This window comes from Tetrahymena thermophila (genome assembly GCF_000189635.1).
Source record: "Tetrahymena thermophila SB210 genomic scaffold scf_8254580, whole genome shotgun sequence".
NCBI lineage: Eukaryota > Ciliophora > Oligohymenophorea > Hymenostomatida > Tetrahymenidae > Tetrahymena > Tetrahymena thermophila.
The window spans coordinates 247,348-273,101 of record NW_002476351.1 but is presented as its reverse complement, the minus strand read 5'-3'; the positions used below and the strand labels follow the sequence as shown (position 1 = coordinate 273,101).

Here is a 25,754-nt window from a genome sequence, read left to right as displayed (position 1 = left end):
ATTCATTTTGATTTTATGTTGATATTTTCTAAAAATCTCATTTAATTAAGATTAAAATTAAGCATTAACCTATCTAATTAAATTGCTGACTCTTCCCATTTAGAATATGCAAAAGAAATTTAAATCAATGGTACACAAATCCTGCAGATGAAGCTTAATGCCAGCTGCATAATTTGTGAAAAACTTTTCATTCTTAAGTTATTAATTAAAAGATTTTGGTTTAAGTAAAACTTTAATCTAGTTTTTTGACTATTTATTAAAATTAAATAATGAAATATAAAAATAATGAATAAATTTAAAATATTTTGTTTATTGATTGAATTGACCAAAAAGAAAAATATTTAATTTGAAAAATAATTGTTTTTTATTTCAAGTAAAAATTTACAAACAATTATTTTTTGAAAATATTGGTGTTTTTTGGCAAAAGCTGATGTGAAAGAATAGTTTCTAACAGAAATTGTGTAAATAAGTGTCAATTGTTTAATTAAATTAAACTTATTGTGCATATGAAAAAAGGCAGGTAAATTATTTATTTTGGTGAACTATCAATAATGAAATTTCCTTGGCTATCTATACCTGATACATAAATAAAAAATGAGGATGAATAAAATAGAAAAGACCATGATGGTATGAATAACCTTATAATTGAATTTACAGAAAAGTTATTTTGAAAAAATATATTATGAGGGATAATACGTACTATGATGATTTAGTGTAAAAACCTTAAAATTTGCTTTTTATTTTTAATATTAAAAATTAAAGAAAAAGAAAAAATAAAGTAAATTATATCGTATTAATTAATCTTTTAGATTTTTTTACTACAAGAAATAAGTCATATAAAATTCTTTAAAGAAGCATTTAGAGTAGGAGACAATTAAGATTCCAGATAGAAATTAAAATAATTCATAGTCCAGTCTGATGGATATTTAGCCAAGAGACGCGGAGTAAGGTGTCCAAAAATCTTCATTGCAAGATATAGCATGCAAATAATAATAGAGTAATGGATAATTGGCAAATTCTGACTCAAAGGAACCAGTAAATCCTCCTTAGTTTTGACAAATTATTTCTTGTATTTACTTCAAAATCAGAAAAAAGCAAATTTCATAAACTTGAAAAGCAAACTGAATTCATGCTCTAAAATATAAAAAATAGGGAAAGAAATGTGGGGAAATAAATGGAGAAGGCGGAGAACAAGTTGAAAAATTAAATAGCAAAGAAGAAATTAAAAAAAATGGGTCTTAAACTAATAATTTCAGTATTGTATCCTTATCTGAAATTTAGTTAGAAGATAGATTATTTAATATCACAGAAATATATAATGTGGAGTTAAGCCCGACAAGTATATCAATAGCATATGATGCATATTTAAAAAGGGTACTATTGACTTTATCTTTTTCTGGTTTAAATATCTTATTGTAGAAATTCAAGAATTCCTGATAATTTTTTCAGTTTTAGTTTGCTTATTTGTTAAGCATTAAGTAGCATACTTTATTTAGTTTTATAATAAAGTATCCTATAATAAACAACGAAAACAAACTTTGTAATAATAAGAATATGCATGCTTGACAATAAAAAAGAAACTAAGCAAATGAATCAATCTCAGGAGATGAATGTTTGTTTAACAAATAAATATTTATTCACTTTATTTGAATTTTAAATGAGTAACAAATCAATAAATAAATATATTTTTTATCAAAATACAATTAGAACGTGATTATAAAGAAAATATTCAAAGATAAATTAGATTAGTTGTAAACAAAACAAGCTATATTAGAGTGCTAATAAACGTGTGCTTTAGATCATTTTAATATTGTTAAAGGATATGATTATTATGAAAAAGAAAATGAGTTTATACTCCTCATGGAGTTAGTAAATGATGCTGATTACTTTTAAGAAAAAGTTGAAAATGTAAATTGATTCAATGATTAGTTCAACCAACATATTTGGAAAATATTAAAATATAAATAAATAAATATATAATAAAGTGTCATACACCTATTAAAAATGAACTCAAGCTGAAAAGTTACGTTACTGATATACTAAACGGATTAATTTACCTGCATGATTAAGGTATTCAATAAAAATAATTTAATAAAACTGTTCTTATATATAAATAATAAAATACTAAATAAACGGATGGATAGATAAATAGATAGTTAGTTCGTTAGTTAGATGGACAGTTAGATTAAAATAATTTTAAAAGAAGGCAAATTGTATAATACATAGTATTTCATCTATCCTTTTCAAAAATAAATCAACTAAAAATGATAATTGGTTGCTCTTCGAATTAAGTAGAACCAAATAAAACTAATTAACATTTATAAATAAAAATTCAGATTCAGAAACTTTATTTAGTATTATTATTTGGGTTAATTTGAGTGAGTACAAATGCTATAAAACATGAAAAATAAAATAAAAGTGAGTTGATTTTAGCACAATATTTAAATTATTTTTCAGAATTAAAATCTATTTAAAATAAAATAATATTAGAGCCTTTAAACAAAATTGAATAAAAATTGTTAAAAGGAGTTTGAATTTCATCAAAATTTTCATCTAAATTAATTTTTAAATAAATTTAAAAACAAAAATAAATAAATAAATATACAAACAATTAATGAGAAATCAATTTTTAAAAAATACTTTTAATAATTAAATTTATTTGGATGAAATTAATTAAAACAATATTTCTCATAATAAGACTAAATATATAAAAATTGAAATGAACAGTTCAATAAAGCTCTATAAAATAATAAAAAAGTAAATTTAATTCAATAATTTTAATTAAATAAATAAAGGTTTTATACATTGTGATCTTAAATTAGCCAATATTTTTTGTGAAAAGCATGAAAGTGATGATGATGGAGTTTAAATAAGAAGAGTAATTATTATATAAGCACTTAATAATTTTTCGTTTATTTATATTTTATTAGGTTAAAATAGGGGATTTGGGTTTGATTTAAAAGATTGATGCAGAGAAAAAAACAGCTTATTTGGAGGAGACTTGTGGAACATTCGGGTTTAAAGCTCCTGAAGCAAAAAAAGGCGCTCATATTACATAATAAGTAAAATAAAAATTAGTCACATAAATAGCTAATTTAAATTTAATAAATATTAGTCTGATATGTGGAGTTTAGGCATTATCTTATATTTTATGACAGTGGCATATATGCCACACCATATGAAAGGATATAAATATGGCTAAGGCCCAGTTCCGTTTAGAGAATTCGATTGGAAAAAGCGATCTCCAGAATTAAGAGACTTTGTTTAAAAAATGTTATCTTTAGACCCAAGTTAAAGACCTACTGCAAGAGAGGCACTTTAACATCCTTTCCTAAGTTTATGTTCAATGTAATATAATTAGTTTTTTACAAAAAAATTAAGATACTGCTATTTCTCAATAATAGATTGCTATAAAATTAAAATTTCTAAAAGCATCAACCCTAAAAAAATATTTACAATCTTTGTAAAAAGAAATATTTTTAATCATTAATGATTAAGAATGTACATTTAATATTTTACAAAATTAATTTTATTTTTATAATTAAAAAGCGATTGATTGATAGTTAACCGTAAATTTTATAATAATTTTTCAAATGGCTAGGCATTTTTATTAAAGGTATCAACAAATTTTAATATTTTGTTTGGCTGCTTTACTAAACTAAAGTAATAAAAAAATAAATTAATGTAATGGCAAATTTAGATTTTTATGAATTTAAATAATATCTAAAAATTAAAAGCTTTTTGATTCATTTACTAATTAAATTAAAAAATATATTCTTCTGCTTGTAAGGATAATAATTAATATGGGTTTAATCATATATGACTAGGTTTATTTAATATCTTGAAGACATAATAACGAAATAAAAATTCTATATATATTTTAATAAAATATATCTAAATAACTAGTCTTTTAGATTTGAAAACCACCGCATAAAAATAATAATAATAATAATAATAATAATAATTAATAATAATAGTAATAATAAAATAAAAATAAAAAAAATAACAATAACGAAACAATTATTTTATATAATTTTAGAAAAATAAATAAATAACTAAATTAAGACTCATTATTAATTATTATTCTCGCAATTAAAGGAGGCTAAATTTATTATCCATTTCTCTCATGTATACTCTTTGTCTTTCTAATTTAAATATTAATAGCTTCTCAAAAGGTTTAAAAACCTCTTATCCATCTTTTTATAATTAATATGAATTATTCATTAGTATTGATATTATTATAGTTTTGTTTCTACTTCTATAAAAAATTAAACATTATATAAATATTCATATTCTTAATTTGAATTTCATTTATTTAAAATTATAAAAAAAATATTCTTTTGATCTGAGTATTTATTCTTTATGCCCTAGTTTTATATTTAAAGTAGGTATTAATTAATCTGAATGTTACCTCTAAGTTTACAATATTTTGACCAATGTGAAAATCATAAAATTAAGCAATTTAAAGATATTTTTTTTTTATATTTGCAAAATTTCTTCTTTTTTGTTTGTAAAAATGAAATAAATTACTGTTTTTTAAAATGGAAGTTAAATTTTTTTGAAAAAATGCTTAAATATTTTATAAATACTTAAGATATTTATAGTATAATTTTCTTATTAAGGAAATTTAAATTTTTATTTAATAATTAATACTATTTTTGGCAAAAGAAAATAACAAAATTTTTGTAAATCAAAATTCTTTATTAACTTACTCATTTTGAAGCAAATAATTTTTAAGCTGCTTTACTATAAATAAATAAATAAATAAATAAATAATTACTAGATCCCCCAAATTTCGTAAGTAGGAAAATGAATATTTTTTTGTCTAAATATTATTTAATGAATTTAGAAACAAAAAAAGATAAAATTTAGGTATATTAAATACTTAATAGATTTATTTTCAATAAAATTGTCAAATAAATTTCTAATTTTGATCTGAAAATAAACAATTTTTTGGATTACATTCTCATCAGATTAATTTGATAGGCAGTCAAAGCGTTTAATATTATATTAGTTAGATTCATATTAACTAGAATACAAATCATAATTTAAAGCAAAAATTTATTGAATACTCTTTAATTAAATAAATCTAAAAAAATAATATTCAACACATAATTTGTAAACTTAAAATGGAATTTGAAGAATTTTCTTTAACAGAAAAGCAAGAAAAATCTGAATGTATAAGCACTTAGTCTAGTCTCTACTCTAAAGACTACTTAAATTCAGCAAATAGCTCTGATTTAAATAGAAGTAATGCTTATGAGTCTTTAATTTAAGGGGAAGATGGTGATAATTAAAGTGAAGAACAAAAGAGAAGGGTACAAACAAAAGCTATTATCAAAAATAAAAACAAAAAGCTAATGATGGAGTAAAAATAATTTAGTATAGTGTCTTGTATTGGTACATAGGTCGATGATAATCCAGATAATTTTATTTTATTTGGTGAAATATTTTGTTATTTTAAATCCTTTCTTAAATACTGCAGAATTGGAGAGTCTATTGCTCCTGAATATTGCTACCTTTCAGATTTTAGACCTGTTATTAGCACTCAAATAAAAAACTAAATGATATATGCTTACCTAGATTGCAACGACATGAAATAATAGGTAGATGAAATAAAAAATAAATAAATTATTTCTAACAATTTTAGAAAAATAGACTATATTTGCCGCAAGCTTAAATCGCTATCTGATAATAATGCTTACATTTTTACAAATCATTTAGAAAACTATAAAGCGCTGATTTAATAATATGCAGATATGGTAGAAAAAGTTCATTCTACATTCGATTATAATATAGAAGCTATTTAAGAATAACTAAATGCAAATTTTGAAGAAAGTTTAAAGAAGGCCAATGAAATTTTAGATAAAATCTAGCTTGAAAACCCAAATATAATTCTATAATTTTTTATAAAAAAATTAGATGCTTTTTCTTTAACAAGTAAAACAAATATGACAGGAGGAAATAGTAATTTCATTGAACTAATCAGTGGATAGAGCAATCCTAATTTTATATCTTACTATTTCACTAAATTTGGTACTCCTGAAGTGTTGGACTGGAAAGGGATAGTAGAAATAACGATGGCTCAATTCACTGGAAATTAATGTTTTGAATTCGATCTATAAAGTATAGACGGGTATTCAATTCCAGCAAAGGCCTCATATAATTTTATTTTACTTAATTCTCGAGAAATAATCCCAGGCTTTTCTATTTCAGATGTTTTAGAAATATATTCCTACGAAGTAAATCCTCAAATCCTAAAATGCCTTAAAACAAAGAGGTCGCTTACAGTTTAGAAGAACACAAGAGAAGATATTTGCTACACAATTAAATCAGAGATATTCCTTTAAAAATTTTATCCAGAAATGTGCCAAAAAGTAAATTAGAGTGAATAAAATAGCAACCCATATAATTCAAACAGTAAAATTTAAAATTAGAAATTTTCTAATTTAGATAACTTTTCTTAAATGTATGATCCTTGCTTGCTACAGTAAGAAATCCAATCTGAGCTATTCAGGATCAATCGCTAAATAAATTCTAAATTATTTTGAATGTAAAATATGAGTGAAACAAGCTAAATTTATTATTAAAAAAGGGATTTATATTATATTCATAATTTAAAAGTTAATGAATGAATAACTATTTATTGTAATCAAATGATCTAGAAAAAAAGTTTACAGATAAAATTTTGGTAATAATTGACACAATTTAATGAATTAATATATCCTCCAATATAAAAATCTAAAATAAATGACTAACTTACTAATTTATTTACTTTATTAAAAATAAACATTAAAAATCTAAAAATCTGTAACACAAAGTTTAAATTATTTTATAATTATCTGTTCTTATTTTCCTCTAAAAATAAATCATTGATAGTTATTTTATTTGGCTTATATTTCAAAATTAAGTCCTTAAATTCTTATTTCTTTCTTTATTGTTTATTTATTATTAATTTTTTGATGAAATACATATTTTCATTAAACTTATCAATATGTGCAATTGAATAATTTTTATTGATAAATACCAAGGTAATTTGACCTCTAAAAAATAAATCAAAATAATTAAAAAAATGTGCTTAACTTAAACGTAATTTATATATTTACTAAAAATATAAAAGAATTTTGAGTATTTGAAGCTGAATTTATTTATTCTTTCATCTCCTTAATTTTTTTTACATTAAAATTTTTTATATTTTGAGTAATTAAAAAAAAAGTTATTTGTTTATTTATTGAGTGATTTTAGATAATTTAACTTTAATATATAATGAAAAGGCTAATATAATATAAAAAATACTCTTTTTAATTAATTTATAAATAAATAAGGAATAATTGATTCATTTTTTTTTATCACTTGATGATTCAAACCATGTTATGTCTCCTATTACACATACATTTTCTTTAATTATATTTTCCATATTTAGCCCAGGTAAAAACAAACGTACATAGGGCTGGTTTGTTCTCATATCTGATAAATGAACCAAAAGACTGAGAGTACTTTTAGATATTTTTTCAAATATTTCTTCTTCTTTTAATTTTTCAACAGAGGATCTTGTAAGGTTTAGTACGCCAACTATACTCTTTGTCACATTTTCTTTGGAAAGATCAACTCTTTCATAAATTTGCTTTTATTATTACATTGAAGTATTTGCTAAGCTATTTTTTTCATTTATTTTTAATCTATAAACAAGTAAATCATTTAAGTTAACTTCTTAATTATGACAACTATTTTATAATATAAAAATTTTATTAAAATATCTTAAAAATCGTTAAATTTATTTGGAAATTGAAATATCAAAAATAAAATCATCTTAAATTGAAGCAAATATAAGAGTTTATTCAAACATAATTAAATATTTAAATAAATCTTTTGCTTAATTAAAAATATAAGCAATTTATATAAAAAACCTAATTTTTTAGAATTTAATTAATTAAATATTTTTATGTATGAAGTTTATTTATTGCTTATTCATAAAATTATTTTAGTAATCTTATTAGGAGACTTAAAATTAGCATTTCATAAAGATTAAATTGTTAGAAAATTTATAAATTGAAAGACTTTTATGATGAATTTATTTTGATTTAGCTTAAAAATTTTTAAAGAAAAAATGAATGAATGAAAAAAAAAATACTCAATGTCATTATTAAGTCCTTTAAAGTACTATTAAAAGAGCTTTTAATTTATTTTTCTAGCTTCCTCAACTAGCTCTGACTCTTCTTTAGTTTTTAATCCTGAAGGTTTTGTGGTACGTATAACACTATATCCATTAGTCAAAAGCTAGTTTTGCTTTAAAGAATTAAATACTTAATCGTCTAGACCAATTATCACATCAACTTGAAAATGTTTTATGATAAGGTCAATAACTTCTTTCTATTCTCTAGATTAGAGAGGAGGCATATTAATTATGCATCCACTTGAAAACATTTGCTTGTCTTAAGGGAGTAACAGCATTTAATTTATGTTGACACCTGATGGTAGTTTAATCTATGCAGTTGAGTTTTAAATATTTTATTACGATGGATATTTTTATTTGTTGGTCTTCTGTTAGGCTCCTTCTGCATCTGGAGCAGTTTGCAAGTTATGCTTTTTAAGGAATTATTCTAAGTTATTTTAGAGCTTTTTTTGAACTGTGTTTCCTAAGACTTCTATCTAATTCTTAAGAAGGCCTAATTGAATGCGACTGTATCCATGAAAGAATATAATTTTATTTTTAATTTCTATTCCATTTGTAGGATAAGAGTCTTTGCAGACACAAGCTCCAATACATCCTCCTGCCATCACTGTATTAAGCATAGGGTCTAAATCAACTAAAATAGGAGTCCATCCCAGCTTACAGCAATAGTTAGTCAGTGTCTTTGAAACCTAATAATTATAACAAAAATAAATGAATTTAATACTCTCTCGCTGCTATGCAAGCGAAAGATTTACTCAAATTTATCTTCATTTATAATATAATTTGCTCTAACTAAAATATTAAGTATTCAATCACTGAATGAAAATCAATAAGAAGTACTTACAGTTGTTTTTCCACTTTAGTTTGGTCCACATATTAAAATTTTAGGGCCTATTTTACGCTAATCTTATGCTTATGATCTCATTTCGTGTAAATATTAATTTATGTTTGCATATATGGGATACTGTGACTCATCTGTAGACTAAAAGAAGTCAGAATGACTCATATATTCTAAATAGAGTACACAGCCTGTCCATGTAAATATTGAAAAACGATCTCCCTTTTAAAATTATTAAATTGTATATTGTGGTAATTCTCTACCGAAGATTTCAGCAGTACCCTCTTTCAGAAAGAGTTTTAAACCATCTTCATTATTTATGTTAAATGAAAATTCCCTCATTTTTTCTACCTCCTATCTAATAAACTTTTTTTCATCGCATATGAACTATTCTTCCATCATTTTCTTAAGATTTCAAACAAATAAATATATATACGCTCAATAGAAAGATTAAAAATTAATTAAAAATTAAGCATCTATCAAATCATAAATTATGACTTCAAGTTTTATCTAATTAATATCTAAATACGCATAATATCTGATTAATGCTTTCTAAATATAAATCAATTAAAAAAGAAAATTATTAAAAAAACTTTAATAAAAAATAATAAAGACAAAGATTGAAATTAAGTAAGTCTACGTTATTTAAACACATAGCTTAAATTTAAAAATAACATTTATGTAAGATAATTTTTAAGTTGCTACATTAGGAGGAGGATGCTTTTGGTGTATAGAAGCAATTTTTCAAAGAGTTAAAGGTGTATTAGATGTTAAGTCTGGGTATTCAGGAGGCAATGTTGCTAATCCTACATATAAGCAGGTTTCGAGTAGAACTACTCAGCATGCAGAAGTTATTCAGTTTAAATACAACCCAAGCATAATTTCTTATGATAATATTTTAAGGATATTTATGAGTATCCACGATCCATTTACTAAAAACCCAAACCAAAGTACTCAATATAGATCAATCATACTCTACAGCGATGAGGCATAGAAATAAATAGCACTATAAATAATAGCTGAAGTAAACGAATCAAAAATGTATCCTTAACCTGTAGAGACTGAAGTTGTGCCTCTAAAAAATTTCTACTAAGCTGAAGAAAAGCACTAAAATTTTTACTAAACGAATAAGACTAATAGCTATTGCAAATCAATAATAGATCCAAAACTCAAGCAGTTTATGAGCAAATATAAGTAGTTTACAAATGAATGAAAATTCAATTTAAAAATAATTATAATAAAAATCTTGAAGTTTTAAAATATTTATTTTAGCAATTTAAAAAAAAAAACATTATTTTTTTCAATTAAAAATGTTAAATGTTGAATTTAATGACTTACAAATTTTAATTTTTTTCATTAAAAAATTATAAAAAGTATTTCAAACAACATAAATAATTACTATATGAAAGCATTTTTAATTTGAAAAACTATTTAAAATGCAGGAAAAGATTTACAGGATAATTAAATTTTATATTTATTTATTTATTTATTGATATTATTTAATATTTATTTTTTTATTTGCTAAGTGGTGATGGTTCAATCTTAAATAGAATAGATTTTTCTCCTACTTCATTTGAAATTTTAAAATTTTGTTGGTTTACATTTTTTTAATTGCTTACAGTTTTATGTTACTATAAAATTCATGTTTTTGATGCAATTTTATAGCAACAGAAAATAATAACCAATGTTGATATTATTTAAATAATATCAAGTGGTTTTTCAAATAAAAAATAATCAAAACCAAAAGAAAATAGAACTTAAAAGTAGTTGAATGGTACTATTTTGTTGGCCCCTTTCATAAATAAAGCTTAGTTAATAAATATTTGAATCGTCAACTGCATAAGAGCTAAAATTATGTAAAATCCTAAATACTTCAGTTGGAAAACATCATTTGTTGAGTGTGCTTATACTACTTTTATAATTGAGCAACATATCAAAACACTAGAGCATAAGTAAAATATTAGTTATTATTTAGAAACGGATCCCTTTAAGTGTTTATTTAAGTGACAATTTATGGCATATGATATAGCACCTCCAAAACCAATAATCTATCCTACTAAATATTTCAAATCAAATGGTTAATTTTATTAGATTTCTGAAGTAATAAATGGAGGTTTTAATAAAAATACAATGGATATGAAGCTTATTATTGTATAAATGATATTAAGTAAGAAGATTTTTTCTTCAAAGAAAAAGTATCCCAAAATATTTGACCAAATAGGAGAAGTAAGAAATATAATGTTAGATTCTGCTAAATTAATCATCTAACTAGATGTAAAAAAGCATATATTTGAGAATGCGCTGAAAACAGACCTCAGAATTAAATACTTAAATGCCTTTTTATCTTAGCATTATGCTTTCTCACCTGATACTCCCATTAACTTATTAGTGATAAAAATCAGTATAATAGACCTAAAATATACCTATTCATAAGCAGGAATTTCTTTACAAAATTTAACTATTAAAGAGCTTAAGGCTACAAATAAGCTGCTGATAATAGCATATATATAAGGAATTTAATTTGGATACTTTAATTCTAAGCTTTCAAAGAATTAGGTAGTTTAGTTATAAATAATTTTAAAAGCCATAGCTTATAAAAATTAGGAAATTTTTCTTCCAATCTTGCTTTATCAAAAAATAATCCAAATAATTAATTTAATTAAAAAATTTATAATTAATTAGTTTTTATACTATTTAGCTTACAAAAAAAAGACATAATTAAGATAATTTGTATAATTAAAATTTTTAAATTTGTATTTTTTGTAAAATTATGATGATAGCATAAATTAGATAATTTTATTAGATAGTTTTTTTACCGCAAGCACTGTTTAACTTAATAAAAGGATACTTTTATTCTGAACAAATTGTGCATTTCAATTTTACATTTTTTACCTAAAAATAATACATTAATTTGTTTAATATTATTGTATGTATTATCACTCCAAGATTTTTTTAAATAAAACTTATTTTTTTTAAAGGAAAAAATTATATTTTGATGAGAAATGATAGATCATTGACTGTTTATAATTACTACTAATAAAATGTTTGAACTAAAATTAAAAAAATTCTTTTATCATTAATGATAAATTTATCAATTTAATTTAATACGTAAATTAAAATAAAATTTTTAAATATGTCTAAGAATTTTTATTAATTTTTATGATAATTTAATTAAAACAAAATAAAAACAGATAAATAAATTGATTAATTAATTAATTAATTAGTTCATTCATTTATTATTATTTCAATATGTATAGTTTATTGTAATTTGATAATATTTATCAATTTATTAATGATTTTAAAGCTTTAAATTAACAAAATAAATTAATGATGTTTAAAATATTTATGATTTTTTTAAGAAATAGTTCAAATTTCAAACTTATAGGTCATCATCATCATTATAATGCATTTTATCAAATTAATCAAGACCTTCCCTTTCAATTTAATTATTATTTATGAGTGAGTCATTCTCTGGGATTGGCAGATGAGGTTACTAATCCTATTATTTGCATAGTATGTACTAAAGCACAAACATTCCTAGAATATCTAAAGGAATTATAAAGAGGTTAACATTCAAAATGAAATGATAAGGTATGCAATCTGGAATCAAATTAACTTGGCCTATAAATTAAAAGCGAACTATCATGATATAAGCATAAATAAAAACTGGTATTAACAATCCAGTTGCTATTTTTAGGATAGTAGTTTGTATATATTAGTTTTTATCAGATACTAATAGATTAATAAAGGTATATGTAAATAAACAAGATGTATTAATGATATTTAAAAATTCGCAAAGAGAGGTTGCCTAAGGACTACAATTTTAAGCATTTGTAAAACTAACTTAGATAATTACTACAGTTAAAATATTAGAGCATATATTTACTTGTCTAAGCCACATTAAAGATCTTGTAAAGACTAAAATAGCAAGCTCGAATTCTTTTTTTATGCACATAAAGAGTAAAGATACCTTAAAAAGAGGTAAAGTACTGCACTCTTTTTTATAAAAGGCGCTTGAATAAAGCACGTAAATTAGCACAACTGTAAAAAATAATATGTTAAACAAGTATAAGAAAATAAAATCTTTATCCCTTAAGTTTTTGCGATTCTTTAAGAAGCCCGTATATAAAAAAGTAGTCAATAAAGAGCCAATTTGGACAAACTTGATGAAGAATTTACCATCAACATGACAGATTTAGGATTCTTCTGAAATCTAAATAAAATGATCAGCATATAATGCATAAATAAAAGCATAGATTGTATATTTGATTTGTTAAGCTAATAAATTATCAATTTCTAACTATGAAAACTGCCTGAAAATTTTATTTTTAGTAAAAATATTTAGTGCTTTTATTTAACTTTAAAACATATCTCCTAATTCTTTCTTTCAGAATTTTACTTTTAAATATTTGTATTTTTTTTTGTACTGATAACTTATTTATTTATTAATTAATTAATTATTAATTTCTATCTTAAAATTTCAAATTTTCCTATTAAAATTATTAAAAATTTATTTATACACAATCCATCATTTCTTCAGTTTTTTATCAAAATCCATATCTATTTCTAAATATCTTTCTATTGAAAATATTCTATAATAAGCCTAATTAATATTAAAACTTAATATCTTTTAAGTTTAACAATTTACACAAGTTAAAGATAAACGTAATAAAGAAAAACTGAATATTATTTTTCAAATATCATATTCTTTTATTAAATTCCTAAATTAAATGACATACAAATATTCAGAAAAACAATAAGCTAAAATAGCTTTAATACGTATATTTTTAAATCCTACAATTATTAAATCAAATGATGAAAGCCATTAAAATAAAAATCATTAATACTATTATTTAAAATAACATTATAAATATTAAAAATAAATAATAATAAACAATAAAAATACAATGCTGATTCTTAAAAAGTTATTTAAAAAAAAAAATATTTACTTAATAAATAAAGACTTAGATAGTTAAAAGTTTTAATGGATTTAATTAAATTTGTATTTTATATGACAGTAAAATTAATTATTGGCTTTTCTTAATCTAAATAATGCCAGAGTCTTTAGTAAAATATATTTTAAAAGAAATTAAGTATAAATATATTACAAAAAACACCTTTACTAGTTAATTAATTTTTATTAAAAAATAATATGATATAATTAATTATAAAATTTTCTGTACAATTAGCCATAAAATTTATAATTAATTTAATAACTCCTCTTTATTTAATTAGATTAAATTAAAAATATTATTAATTAAATTCTATTTTTATTTAAAATTAACTAGAAAAAGAGATTTTAATACTTTGAATGAGAACTAAAACAAGTTTTTTTAATCTTTAAATCTTGTGAGAAAAATAAAAAATTTTCAAATTGATTAAAAAATGAAATAAATAATTTATGAGCAACATAAAAATAATATAATTAATTAATTAATAATTAAGAGTAGGTAGTATTTATGTCAAATGATTTTGACTTTTTCATATTTTCCTTGTGAAAGAGATATTTCCCCAGCCTGTTCTAAAATTGTTGATGAAGATTTTCTTAGATTCATTTTAGATCTAATAAAGTAATATCCTAAACCTCCCAACAACAGCAAAAAGCTAATAACTCCAATTATAATCGAAGGGTCTTTGTAAAGTGGTTTATAAGAAGTAGTCTATTTCATAGAAATTTAGGGACCCAAACCAATTTTTAAATCCTCTTTCTTAGCCTTTTCAGGAGTTGAATTGAAATTTTAAGATTTACTGTTAACTTCTTATTGAGATTTAGTACTTTAATCCATATTTTTAGGTTATGTAATATTAATTTATTCTTCTGTTTCTTCTTGGCTATCGTAGTCATCTTAAATCCAATCGTTTATTTGTTATTAGTCAACTTTTCCATAGTCAGTAATTAAATCATTAACTTCATCTCTTTCTTCTTATCTCTAAATAATTTACTAAATATCATCTAATAGTTTATTCAAATTATCATGTTTTTTATTTACAGTATCATTAAATTGATTCAATTTTTGTCCTTCTTAATAAAGCTTTTATACTAAATTAGGGTTTTGCAGCTTTTTTTCTTATTTATATTACTCTCTTGGTGTTTGTATAGTTGATAATTTTGGTTTCTTATCTTTCTTCTTAGTTTATAATTTATTGCTATCTTCTTTGACTTATTTTTCCAATTCGCTCAAAGTCTATTCTGTTTCTTCTCTTTCGTGTTTAACTTCCTCCAAATAATCATGTTCTGCCTATTGCATTTCATTAACAACTCCTTTTAAATTCTCTAAGGCATTAAATACTGGACCTCCGTTTTTGATTAATTTATCATCCACTAATTCATTTTCTAATGAATTTAGCATCATGTTTGCTAATTATGAAGCATAATCTAATTCCTCTTCAATAAATTATGCATTTTACTAAATATATGTATCTAAATTAGCTTAATCCTATGTATTATACTCCTCTATTATATAAATAATTTAAAAAATAAATAAAATCAAATTGAAATCAAATAAATCTATTTACCAACAATAACAACTTATCCCAAAACATCATCGCTTTTAATAGTTTATTTTCTGATAAATACAGATTTTGTAACAATAAGTAGCAGAGAAAGTAATAAAATTTTATAAATAATTCTCATATTTATTTTCCAGCAGCTATAGAAAATGAAAGAAGCTTTATGTTTTATTTTTAGTGTTTTTTTTTTTACTTGTCACAAAAGAAATTATCAATATCTTTCTGATGAATAAAACTCAAGTTTTTAATTAGCTAAATTACAAAAAAAACTAAAGTTCTAAAAACGTGTAGTTTTTTAATTTGTTTGCTCTTATTACTTAAAAATCAGCTAGCTAATAACAAGAACATAATAAAACAAAATTTTTTTCCAAATTCTATTTTTATTTATTTGAGGAAGTTTAAGTGCTTATTAAAAAGGATAGAATTGTTATTTAAAATTTATTTTTATTAATAATATAAAAATATAGATTGATTAATTATTAGACAATATTTTATTTAATTCATTCATTCTTAGCAATTATTTGGATTTAAAAATATTTATTTTCAAATGTGTTTTTGTTTTAATTTAATTCTAATTTTTCTTTTTATTTTTTAATTATTTAAGAGTATTTTTAAATAAAATGGAAATGATTTTGTTAAATAATTAAAATAAATTTAGAGGGATTTAAAAGAAATTAATACGAATAATTAATTGTAATTTGAAACATTAAATAAGAATAAGAAATTTTAAATTTTTTAAATCATTTTTAAAGAATGTATGTATCATCAGTGTCTTGTTCATTCTCTTCACCGTAGTAATAGCTGACTAAACAAGAACAAGTTTTATACCATACTCTCTTCCTAATGTAATAAAGCGACTTTTATTGATTTATAAAGGTAGTGTCACTAAATGATTTTCCATATTACCAGCCTTCTAAGTCTGTGTCTTCTGATAGCTATACCTGCCATTGACCCTCATTTTCCCATTACCAATTTTTATCTGGCAATTTAAAATCTTCTTTTTTCAACTCTCTTAAACCTTAAATATCAGACCACTTAGGAATATCTATTGAATAAAATACTTTAATAAGAAGATTTTTAAAGTTTGATAAAATTACCTCCAGGTATAAGTATATCAGCCCATCCTTTACCAAGCCACCATCTTTGATTTTCCTATATGATGAACTTTTTGACTATCTTTTGTAGACCAGAATTTTTCTCAGGGATTGGAAGTGCATCGACTACAGATTTAGGAAGGTATTTAATTATAATTTCATTATCTAAAAAATGATTAACTCTGACAGCAAGCTTATGAATCTATTAATTAAACTTAAATTAGATTTAATTATAATTATAAAAAATATTACCAATGTAAGAATTTCTTTTGAAATGATTTTTCCATAGAAATTTTAACTGATTAGAGAAAACCAAAATGAAGAGAATAAAATCACATCGAATGGAATAAAAATCATTCCCATCACAAGGAAAATTGAATAGTTTCTAAATAGCTAAATATTTTTAACAACTTAGGTTTTGTCATCTGAATATAAGAACTCACAAACTTAGTCATACACTTAAGAGTAAAACCTCATTTGCTCTTATAAGAATATCATATTTCTCTTTAAATTTTTCATTTTATTTACATTTTTATCTATTATGTTTACCTTTTCTGGTTTCTTTATTCCTAATTGAAACATTATTTAAATTACTCTCTTAGTGAATATGTATGTGTATAATAGCGAAAAAAGTATGATGGCTTTGGGATAAAATATAATTAAGGAAGTACTTATTCCAAACATCATTGTTTAAAATATATTAGTCCACTTATATACTTCTCTTAAGTAGTTCGAAATAGCTACAACAGGACCTAACTTAGAAACAAATCTGATCGTATATTCGTTAATATCTAAATAGTCTAAATCAGTTTCAGGGTTTTTCTCACATAGAGAAAGAAATCCATTCTTTATTTGATTTGCTATTGCATTAAAAAACTGCTCGCCACCTTCATTTTCTTTGCTGCTTGCATTCTAAGCATTTAAAGGTGGAGATAACCTTTTTGAATTTTATGATGATTTTGATTCATTTTAATTATTTACTATTTATTCTATGCTTCTTTAATTTAAAGGAGAACCAAAGTAGCTATCCTAAGCACCGATTGAAAGATCATCTAGCTAATTAGTCATTGAATTCTGCTTATTGAATGCATTAATTGTTTTATTATCCTAATTAAATAATTCAAATTTTAAATGCAAAGTTAACTCATTCCCATCGATTGTCTTTAGACTTACTTTGTTTTTCCCTAACTATTAAAATAAGCTTTAATTATACAAATGAATCATATTTTAATCTATCTAATTAACTTACGATATCATTAGGTGTAAATGTTTTTGATGCAATAATTTTATCTTATGGATATTTTTCGTATAATTCAATAATGTAATAAGCTAGATCCTCGCTATTTAATTATTTTCTGATATCTTTTAAGAATAAATTTTCACTAAACAATGCTATGTTATCCTTTTTACTATATTCTACTATTTCAGATCTCACACTATTTTAGTTGTGATTCTTAAATTATATAGAAAATAATTTGTTAGAAATAAGAATATATGTTGAAAAAAAGTATTACAGCCAAAATTACTTAAACTTTACAATCTGCAGAGAGTGGCTTCTTGAGGTGCAGAGAGTTTAGGTGAACAGAAAGCATTCAAGATATAAAAAATTGTATTTTTTTGTAGCTTTCTTTTTAATTTACTGTTTGTTTTTAAATATATTATATTTATTTTTATGATATTTAATCAATTTTAGAAAATATTATTAAAGAGTTGATTTTCTCCAAAATTATAATCCAAATAAATAAATAATTATTATATTCAAGAAGTAGAAACAATATATCTCTCTGCATTTTCTTCTTTATTCTCAAAATTAACTGGAATAGAAACTAAAAAAATTGATGGCAACTTCTAGTCTATAATACTTACTATTATTAGTTCTATTTTAATATTTACCTTTTTTGGGAATTTTATTTTTGTTGAATTCTTAATAAAAATCAATTCAAATTTTTTATTCAATAAAATCTTATTTTTTACTTTATAAGAATGTTTCTAATTACTAAGCAAAATACGATTAATAAATGCTAGAATTTAAATTATTGATAAAAATTTAATAATTATTTTTATAATTTAACTTTTAAAATTATTTTCCTATTAATTAATTTACTTTGAATTTTAATTGTTACTTTTTTAATTTATTTATTTTGCATAAAATAAATGAATGAATTGAACTAATTATAATTAATATAAGATATAGACTATTAATTTAAAAGATTTTAATATCTTTTTACTGATAAATGTTTTAATTTGGTACTTTAAAAGGTTTTCAACTTATCAAAGATACTTCACGCACAAAAATTATTTAGTAATTCAGTCAAATTTTTATTTTTAGTATTAAGTTTAAAACATGTTGAATTTGAAACAGTTTAAATAAATATCTTAAATATAAATCTAATCTCTTTTATCTTAAAATAAAATTATTTTTACAATATATAAATGTATAATAATTTAAGTATTTGATTTATTATATCAATTAAATATAAAAACAATAGCTGAAATTATTAATTTCGAAATTTATATTTATGGTAATTCATAATTTATTGAAATAATAATACTTACTTATTACTGTTATTTGGGAGTTTAAATATTTATTATTAAAAAATAAATATGTTAGAATATTATATTTTAAATAATAGTCTAAAATTATGAAATTCAATAAATAAATTAACAATATTTCAATTTATAAAGTGTGATAGTTACAAATTTTCGTTTAAAATAAATATCTTTGAGTTAAATTCAAAGAATAAAATGTTAATATTTGTTTAATATTTTTTAATTATTTGTTAATTATAGAATTTACTATTGTCAGTCTGTTAAAATTTAAAATGATGGAGAAATTAAAATTTTAAAATTTATTTAAAAACCTTTATTTGTTTTTTTTTTAAATATTAAAAACATTTTAAGATATGTAAATAAATAGATGTAAATATATATAAATAGATATCTAATATTAATTATTTTATAACTCATTATTTTTTTTTAAATTCTTTAATTTTATGAGCATTTTTTCTTACTTTTTAATCAGAATTGAAAATAAACTCTTTAAAGGCTATTTAATAAAAGATAATTCATTTATAAAGGAATTATCAAAAATAAATATACCTATGGTTATAGCATAAACTATAAGTAAAATTGCAACTAGAATACCGACGTATGGCATATGAAAATATTTTAATTTAAAACCAAATAGAGTTAAAAGAGTATCTCTTTCCAATATAGGTTCCTATATTTTTTAATATTTTACTGTCAAATAAATCTTTAACAAATCAATGAATGTATACTTCTATGACTTTCTCTATAGACTTCTATACAATAATTTCATTCTAAGTTAAAGGCTATATATATTACTTTAAGTTCTAAATATCAATATTCAAATAATCATCCCACTTGATGTCATCTATAAAAGATAGAGTCTAAATTTAATTTTTTAAAAATTAAAAATAATTGATTCAAAATAAATTTATTTGTAAATTACTATGTAGCTATCTGGATATTCTTTTCTTAGTTTGTTAAGACATTATTCAATTCTGGAGAAGTAGAGTTTTGATAATATCTAATTAAAAAATTATGATATAAATTATTTGAAATATTTTGTCATATACAGTTTCTCTATTTTAGATTTATTCGTTTTCCAGTCTCATTCTAATTCTGTCTTCTTTGTCACTCATAAACTTATGTATTGCATTTGTGCAAATGGTTAATTTGTTGTTTTCCAAAGCATCATTTTCATATTTTTTGATTGCCTTAATCAAATATAATTTGAATTATATTTGGATTAAATTATAATTACTTCATAAATAAGTTCGTCTTCCTTTTCTAAATTTGCCTTATTGCTGCTTGCTGTATTTGCATAAATTTGAACTATAAATAGTGCTACTAAAAATAAAATTATATTTTTGTTTATCATCTTCAAAATATCAACTATAATTTTGCAAAAAAGATATTTTTAATCAAGTTAAAAGATTTTTTTGATTTATAAATTTTTGATAATTATTTAAAAAAAATTAAACAAAATTTATTTTTAAAAGGCATACATCTGTCTGTCTACAAATATTGACTCAAAAAGTAACGTTATTATTTTTCTTAAATAGGAATAATTCTAGTAATAAAAATCCTATTTAAAGATTCTAAATTAACACAAAATGTAAATTTTAAATTCTAATAATTATAATTTAATTATTTATACAAACTAAATACATTTATTTATTTATTTATATTTCAAAACTTCAATTTTTGCATAAAATATTTCACTTTTCCATTTAAGAGAAACGTGATTATCCATCAAATGTGTCTACAGTGGATTATTAATATTATGATTGTTATTAATTAGGATATCCAAAAGAATTTTAATTATAGAATTCCTTTGCCTTGGTCTAAAACAAATCTCCAAAACTTTATTATTTTAAATTAAATTAAATAAAAGTAAAACTTTGATTGAATTTTCGAAACAATTCATAAATAATAAATTTAAAAAAATTAAATGGATTATCAAAAATGAAAATTATATTAAAGTCTCCTAAAACAAATATAATGAATGGTTCAATATTTCTTTTTCCTAATGATTTTGTTTTTTTTAAAATAAATTGGTTTAAACAAATAATTTTTAGGATTTACAATAATTGATTAATTGATCGATATTAATTTTAAAACTAATTAGTAAATTAATTATTTATAATTTGTTGCTGTTAAAATAACTAATTGTTTTATTTACTTTTTAGTTCTTTGGAAAACATCTCCGTATACAAGTCCTACACCATGAGCAGTGTCAAAGAAATCTCTTCTCACCCTATTTTCTGCTTCTCTTTTTGGATTTTTTGGTTATTTAGGAGCAGGTTTTTTTGACCTCAAAGTTTGAGTTAATTTTTATTGCTCTAGTTCTTACTATTCTCTCTTTTTCAACTATGCTTTTATTTTCTCTTGTTTAATTCTTTCCTTCTTCTCTCTTTCTTCTTATTCTTATCTTAATTATTCCTATTTTTTCTTTTACTATTCTCTAAACATCCTTGCAAAACGAGGATCTGTTTTTATCAATCTTTATTTGATCTCTTCTTCTTCAATCTCTTGTTTTACTTTAGCTCTTTCAGCATCTTTGAGAACTTCACGTGTCAAAATTCTTCTTATATTTTCCTTTTTTTAATTATGAAGTCAGTCATTAAGATTTTATAATTTTTTTATACCTTGACTTCATATTCGCTCTTTGCTCCCCATTATACCTTTAGATCAGTTAAATCTTTTTTTAAATTTAATTTATTCGTTAACAATAACTTTTTTATTTTTCATTTAATTAATTTACTATAAAATTTGTTTAGCTTTTGGTCTTCTTCAGATTGTTTTAATTCTTCTTAAACCTTACTGAGCTTATCTGAAGCAACAGAAGCACTTTCTCCCTAACTTTCAGACATATCTTTAAGTATACTAGGGTCAGTTAAAAATTCTTCTCCATGTAACTGTCTAAAAACATCTAATTCTTCAGTTTTCTTACTTAAGAATTACCTCACAAGCTGATTTATTTCAGTGGCTGCTTTGATTTCTTCTACTGTTTTTTGTTTCTACTTTATATAATCTAAAGTGATGTGTTCCTTACTTTCAATACTCTATTAATATCTCTTGTATTTAGCTCTATTATAATTATTTAAAATAATTACTTTTTAACAACTATTTGCAATCAATCAATCAATCAATCAAAGAATTCTTACTCTCCACCTCCTTCAAGAATGTGATGCACTACTTCTTTGATTTATCTATACAATCTCTTGACTTCAACTCTCTAGATATTTATTTAAATATTTTACTTATTAGCTCATTTTTTTAATTTAATTATTCAATACATTTTTTTTATTATCCTCCTCTTCCTTTTGTTCATCTCTAGTTACTTTTTCTATTACTCTATTTCTGGCTGATTATCTATTATTATGTAGAGTCTTCATCTTCATTTCTTTATATTTTACGATTTCTTCTGTTAAAGCATTAGCAATATCCTTTATTATTTAATTTAAAAATATATTTAAATTATTTGATAGAATTTTAAGCAAACAAGTAAGCAAATCAGCTAACTAGCTAGCTAGCTAGCTTATTTTTAAAATTAATTGTTAAATCGTTTTGAATTTACAAATGCATCTCTTTATTCAGAGTTATATTTCTCAATTAAGAGTCTAATTCTATTTTCAAAATCATAATCATCTTAAATTTTCATTCTCTCTTCGTCTTCTGTACGGACTACTTTTATCTAATTTTTTAGCTATTCTTCATGTTCTATTTTATGCTCCTCAGGAATGTAAGTTTCTTTAATAATTCTTGGCATATTTTTTTAATTATGAGAAAAGATGAAAGTCTGAGTGAGTGGTGCACCAAGGTCTATTTTTTTACCTCTTTCATCTTGAGGATGTTGCTTTTTAGGCAGGAATATATTCGATTTAAGAGGAATACAACTCTGCTAATTTTTTGTCGTAATCATCTTTAAAGCTAACTTTAGTTTGACCTTTGCTTATTTATTTATTTATTTAATACTTATTCAAGTTGTTGGTTATCTCTCTGTATATATATAATTTATGAATTCAATTTAAATTATAATTTATTTATAAATTATTGCTATCATCCAATTAAGAAATAAATTTATTGATATCTTTTTTTTCAGTATTTTTTTTGTTAAAGAAGTTTTAAATAATTAAATAATTGTATTGCTTAATCAAAATTAGTTGAAGTTATTTTATAATAGAAATACAAACAAAAAATTATGAATTATTTATTTATTTATTTTAAATTATATCAAAGTGTATTTCTTGATTTTTCTTCATCATTGTCAAACTATCTCATGAAATCATCATGAGCATCCATAAGGATTTTTCTTCTAAATTCATAGAAAATTAATATGCATCCTACTATAACGATAGCTACCATTAAATAGAAGAAAGCGACTGTAGCTTTGTATTTGACTACTTCGCTTGGATCAGCAAACGAAAGATCTTAAGCTATATTAGGTTAAGGTTTATAGATTGTGAAATGATCAAATGGGTCATATGTATTATTAGATTAAAAGTGCTAAAATAAAAGATGGGTTTTATTCTTAACAGTGAACGTGCTAAAGCCTAAACTTCTGTCTGAAGCTACAGTCAAATTACCTCCAGGATCTAATACATTTATTTTATTAAAAATAATTTGTTAAAATATTAATTTTTCTTAATGAAACTTTACATCCTGATGGTTGAGGGAAGTAATGGGTAGTTCCTCCAGTTCCATCAACTACATAAACTGGTGCAGATGGCTTAGTGTAAGACGAGCATTTGTTGAGATAGCATTAATCTGACTCCTTGAATTTCGGCTCACCTCTGTAATTTGGGTGTATTCTTTCATAAGCATGAACATGACCAGCCATGTAAATATCAACCTTATGTTTAACAAGCAAGTCTTCAAGCTTTTTTTAAGTCAAATAAATTTAAACAAGCTTTTCTAACATTTTTTTAACCAACAATTAAATAAACATAAATTATAATTATTGCAAATTATTAATTTTGAATACTTCTGCAAATATTTTAGGATTGGAGTAGCAAGAACTTGCAGCATAGTCTTCAAAGCAGTGAATATTTTAATGTGAAAAAACAATAATCCATCTGTAATTATCCTTAATCTATTTCATAGTATCATCAAACCATTAAAAGAGATTTTTTAAGTATTCTTAATCAAAGCTAATAAATTTATTTGTAGTTGGATCTCTAATAAATTTATTGGTATTTAATCCGACTATTAGTACTTCTCCGAAGGTCAATGTATAGTAATCGTTTTTGGTTATTGAGTATCTTGGATTTCTAAAGAAAGAGTTATAATAATCAAACTTATACCATTCTTCATGATTACCTGCTACTGTCTAAAAAATTATTTTTAAATATCATTTCAAAAAAAATAATTATAAATAAATGAATAAATATTTGACCACAAAAGGTATCTGTGCATAGGAAAACTCTCCTGCTTTTTAAAATTCTTCACCTCTCTTTCCACTATCGTCTGGTAAATCGTAGCCATAATCTCCACCACCTATGATAGCAACAAACTTGCTTCTATCTCGTTTTATCTGAATTAATTGTTTAAATAAAATATAAATATTATTAAATTCATTACTGAATATTCCTTACATATTTATCCATTATTTCCATATTTTCTTTCCCAATTCTTCTTCCTTCTAAGCCAGTTTAATTGCTAACATTAATATCAAAATCAGCAATCCAAACAAATTTAAACTCTCTTTCTTTCAACTTACTGTAGTCAGGATGGAAAAATCTGAATGTTTCCCTAAATCATTCATTAATAACAATTAAATACAGGTTATCAATTTTTAGCATACCTATGTAAGAACTGAGAAGGATTACTGTCTATATTTGAATAAAAAGTGTTATTTAATATTTTAGATTTACAATTTATATAACTAAATAATTTCATAGTTTAAATTAGGAAATATCAAATCTATGAAAATAATCTTAAATAAATAAATAAATATATACCTGAAGGATAAAAGCAATCGTAGGAATAAGTGAAATCACCATCTAAATTTAAATCAGTGGCATCGAATTAAAATTCATAGATATATTTCTCAAAATCACTTGTTCTTGTTTCTGTTCCTTTAAATCCACTTGTGTCTTTAGCTTGGACTAATTTCAAAAAGCATTGTAAATTCTGATAAAAGTGAATAAAAATTACAAAACTTAGTAATATTATAAGGTTTAAGGGTATGTTTTTACTCCCTGAAGTAGGAATTATATATTTCAATATAATTTTAAGGACAATTTGCCTAGTTTTTGTTTATAAAATCCAAAATTATTTATTTATTATTAAATCTTGAAATCTTAATATTACTGTAGTGAAATAAGTAATTGTGTAGTCATGGCGAGGAGAATCAATCATTTTTTGCTTATCATACTAAGTAGATAAATCAAAGTTATCACCCAAACTTAACTTGATTCCTTCTGGCATGCAGCCATGCTTAGTATTTTCAGACAACGTTTAGTTAAGTAAACTTAACAGTAATAGAAATATTAGTTATTTCTTCATTATCTTTAGAGTAATTATTCTAATGAAATGTTTAATTAATCAAATTCAATATAAAATTATGATTTTGATAATAGATAGAACAATTTTTTTTTTTGGTTTAAAA

At 22.4% G+C, this 25,754-nt stretch overlaps 10 protein-coding genes across 10 annotated transcripts; 3 read left to right on the top strand and 7 right to left on the bottom strand. All coding sequences in view use genetic code 6, as the record gives it.

The window, feature by feature from the left end:
* Positions 1-918: 918 nt before the first annotated feature.
* On the top strand, positions 919-3,155 carry TTHERM_000590239 (protein kinase; the record flags this gene model as incomplete). Its single annotated transcript, XM_012798572.1, has 6 exons — positions 919-1,035; positions 1,153-1,374; positions 1,708-1,908; positions 1,986-2,070; positions 2,796-2,878; positions 2,931-3,155. The coding sequence occupies 6 exons, from the start codon at positions 919-921 to the stop codon at positions 3,153-3,155; spliced, it is 933 nt and encodes a 310-aa protein (XP_012654026.1).
* A 184-nt stretch (positions 3,156-3,339) lies between these two features.
* Positions 3,340-4,215, top strand: TTHERM_000590238 (hypothetical protein; the record flags this gene model as incomplete). Its single annotated transcript, XM_012798571.1, has 2 exons — positions 3,340-3,348; positions 3,550-4,215. The coding sequence occupies 2 exons, from the start codon at positions 3,340-3,342 to the stop codon at positions 4,213-4,215; spliced, it is 675 nt and encodes a 224-aa protein (XP_012654025.1).
* Positions 4,216-5,129: 914 nt separating this feature from the next.
* On the top strand, positions 5,130-6,551 carry TTHERM_000590237 (kinase domain protein; the record flags this gene model as incomplete). Its single annotated transcript, XM_012798570.1, has 1 exon — positions 5,130-6,551. One exon carries the CDS (start codon positions 5,130-5,132, stop codon positions 6,549-6,551), a length of 1,422 nt encoding a protein of 473 aa, XP_012654024.1.
* Positions 6,552-7,336: 785 nt separating this feature from the next.
* TTHERM_00590200 (Pre-mRNA cleavage complex II protein Clp1, putative) lies at positions 7,337-9,413 on the bottom strand (the record flags this gene model as incomplete). Its single annotated transcript, XM_001019928.2, has 3 exons — positions 7,337-7,724; positions 8,132-8,862; positions 9,018-9,413. 3 exons carry the CDS (start codon positions 9,411-9,413, stop codon positions 7,337-7,339), a joined length of 1,515 nt encoding a protein of 504 aa, XP_001019928.2.
* A 161-nt stretch (positions 9,414-9,574) lies between these two features.
* On the bottom strand, positions 9,575-9,940 carry TTHERM_000590199 (transmembrane protein, putative; the record flags this gene model as incomplete). The annotated part of the gene is made up of 1 exon (XM_012798569.1): positions 9,575-9,940. The coding sequence occupies one exon, from the start codon at positions 9,938-9,940 to the stop codon at positions 9,575-9,577; it is 366 nt and encodes a 121-aa protein (XP_012654023.1).
* A 2,444-nt stretch (positions 9,941-12,384) lies between these two features.
* TTHERM_000590198 (transmembrane protein, putative) lies at positions 12,385-13,380 on the bottom strand (the record flags this gene model as incomplete). The annotated part of the gene is made up of 1 exon (XM_012798568.1): positions 12,385-13,380. The coding sequence occupies one exon, from the start codon at positions 13,378-13,380 to the stop codon at positions 12,385-12,387; it is 996 nt and encodes a 331-aa protein (XP_012654022.1).
* Positions 13,381-14,473: 1,093 nt separating this feature from the next.
* TTHERM_00590170 (transmembrane protein, putative) lies at positions 14,474-15,645 on the bottom strand (the record flags this gene model as incomplete). Its single annotated transcript, XM_001019925.3, has 2 exons — positions 14,474-15,465; positions 15,528-15,645. The coding sequence occupies 2 exons, from the start codon at positions 15,643-15,645 to the stop codon at positions 14,474-14,476; spliced, it is 1,110 nt and encodes a 369-aa protein (XP_001019925.3).
* A 616-nt stretch (positions 15,646-16,261) lies between these two features.
* TTHERM_00590160 (transmembrane protein, putative) lies at positions 16,262-18,207 on the bottom strand (the record flags this gene model as incomplete). The annotated part of the gene is made up of 5 exons (XM_001019924.3): positions 16,262-16,566; positions 16,619-16,817; positions 16,868-17,803; positions 17,865-18,068; positions 18,130-18,207. 5 exons carry the CDS (start codon positions 18,205-18,207, stop codon positions 16,262-16,264), a joined length of 1,722 nt encoding a protein of 573 aa, XP_001019924.3.
* Positions 18,208-19,578: 1,371 nt separating this feature from the next.
* On the bottom strand, positions 19,579-23,066 carry TTHERM_00590150 (transmembrane protein, putative; the record flags this gene model as incomplete). Its single annotated transcript, XM_001019923.2, has 14 exons — positions 19,579-19,661; positions 19,715-19,835; positions 19,894-20,025; positions 20,088-20,165; positions 20,215-20,355; positions 20,403-20,485; positions 20,647-20,726; positions 20,864-21,004; positions 21,324-21,739; positions 21,790-21,842; positions 21,906-22,231; positions 22,309-22,379; positions 22,441-22,590; positions 22,722-23,066. The coding sequence occupies 14 exons, from the start codon at positions 23,064-23,066 to the stop codon at positions 19,579-19,581; spliced, it is 2,220 nt and encodes a 739-aa protein (XP_001019923.2).
* Positions 23,067-23,377: 311 nt separating this feature from the next.
* Positions 23,378-25,651, bottom strand: TTHERM_00590140 (ser/thr phosphatase family protein; the record flags this gene model as incomplete). Its single annotated transcript, XM_001019922.2, has 9 exons — positions 23,378-23,739; positions 23,804-24,023; positions 24,129-24,473; positions 24,540-24,677; positions 24,739-24,895; positions 24,948-24,975; positions 25,105-25,251; positions 25,301-25,391; positions 25,457-25,651. The coding sequence occupies 9 exons, from the start codon at positions 25,649-25,651 to the stop codon at positions 23,378-23,380; spliced, it is 1,683 nt and encodes a 560-aa protein (XP_001019922.2).
* Positions 25,652-25,754: the final 103 nt, after the last annotated feature.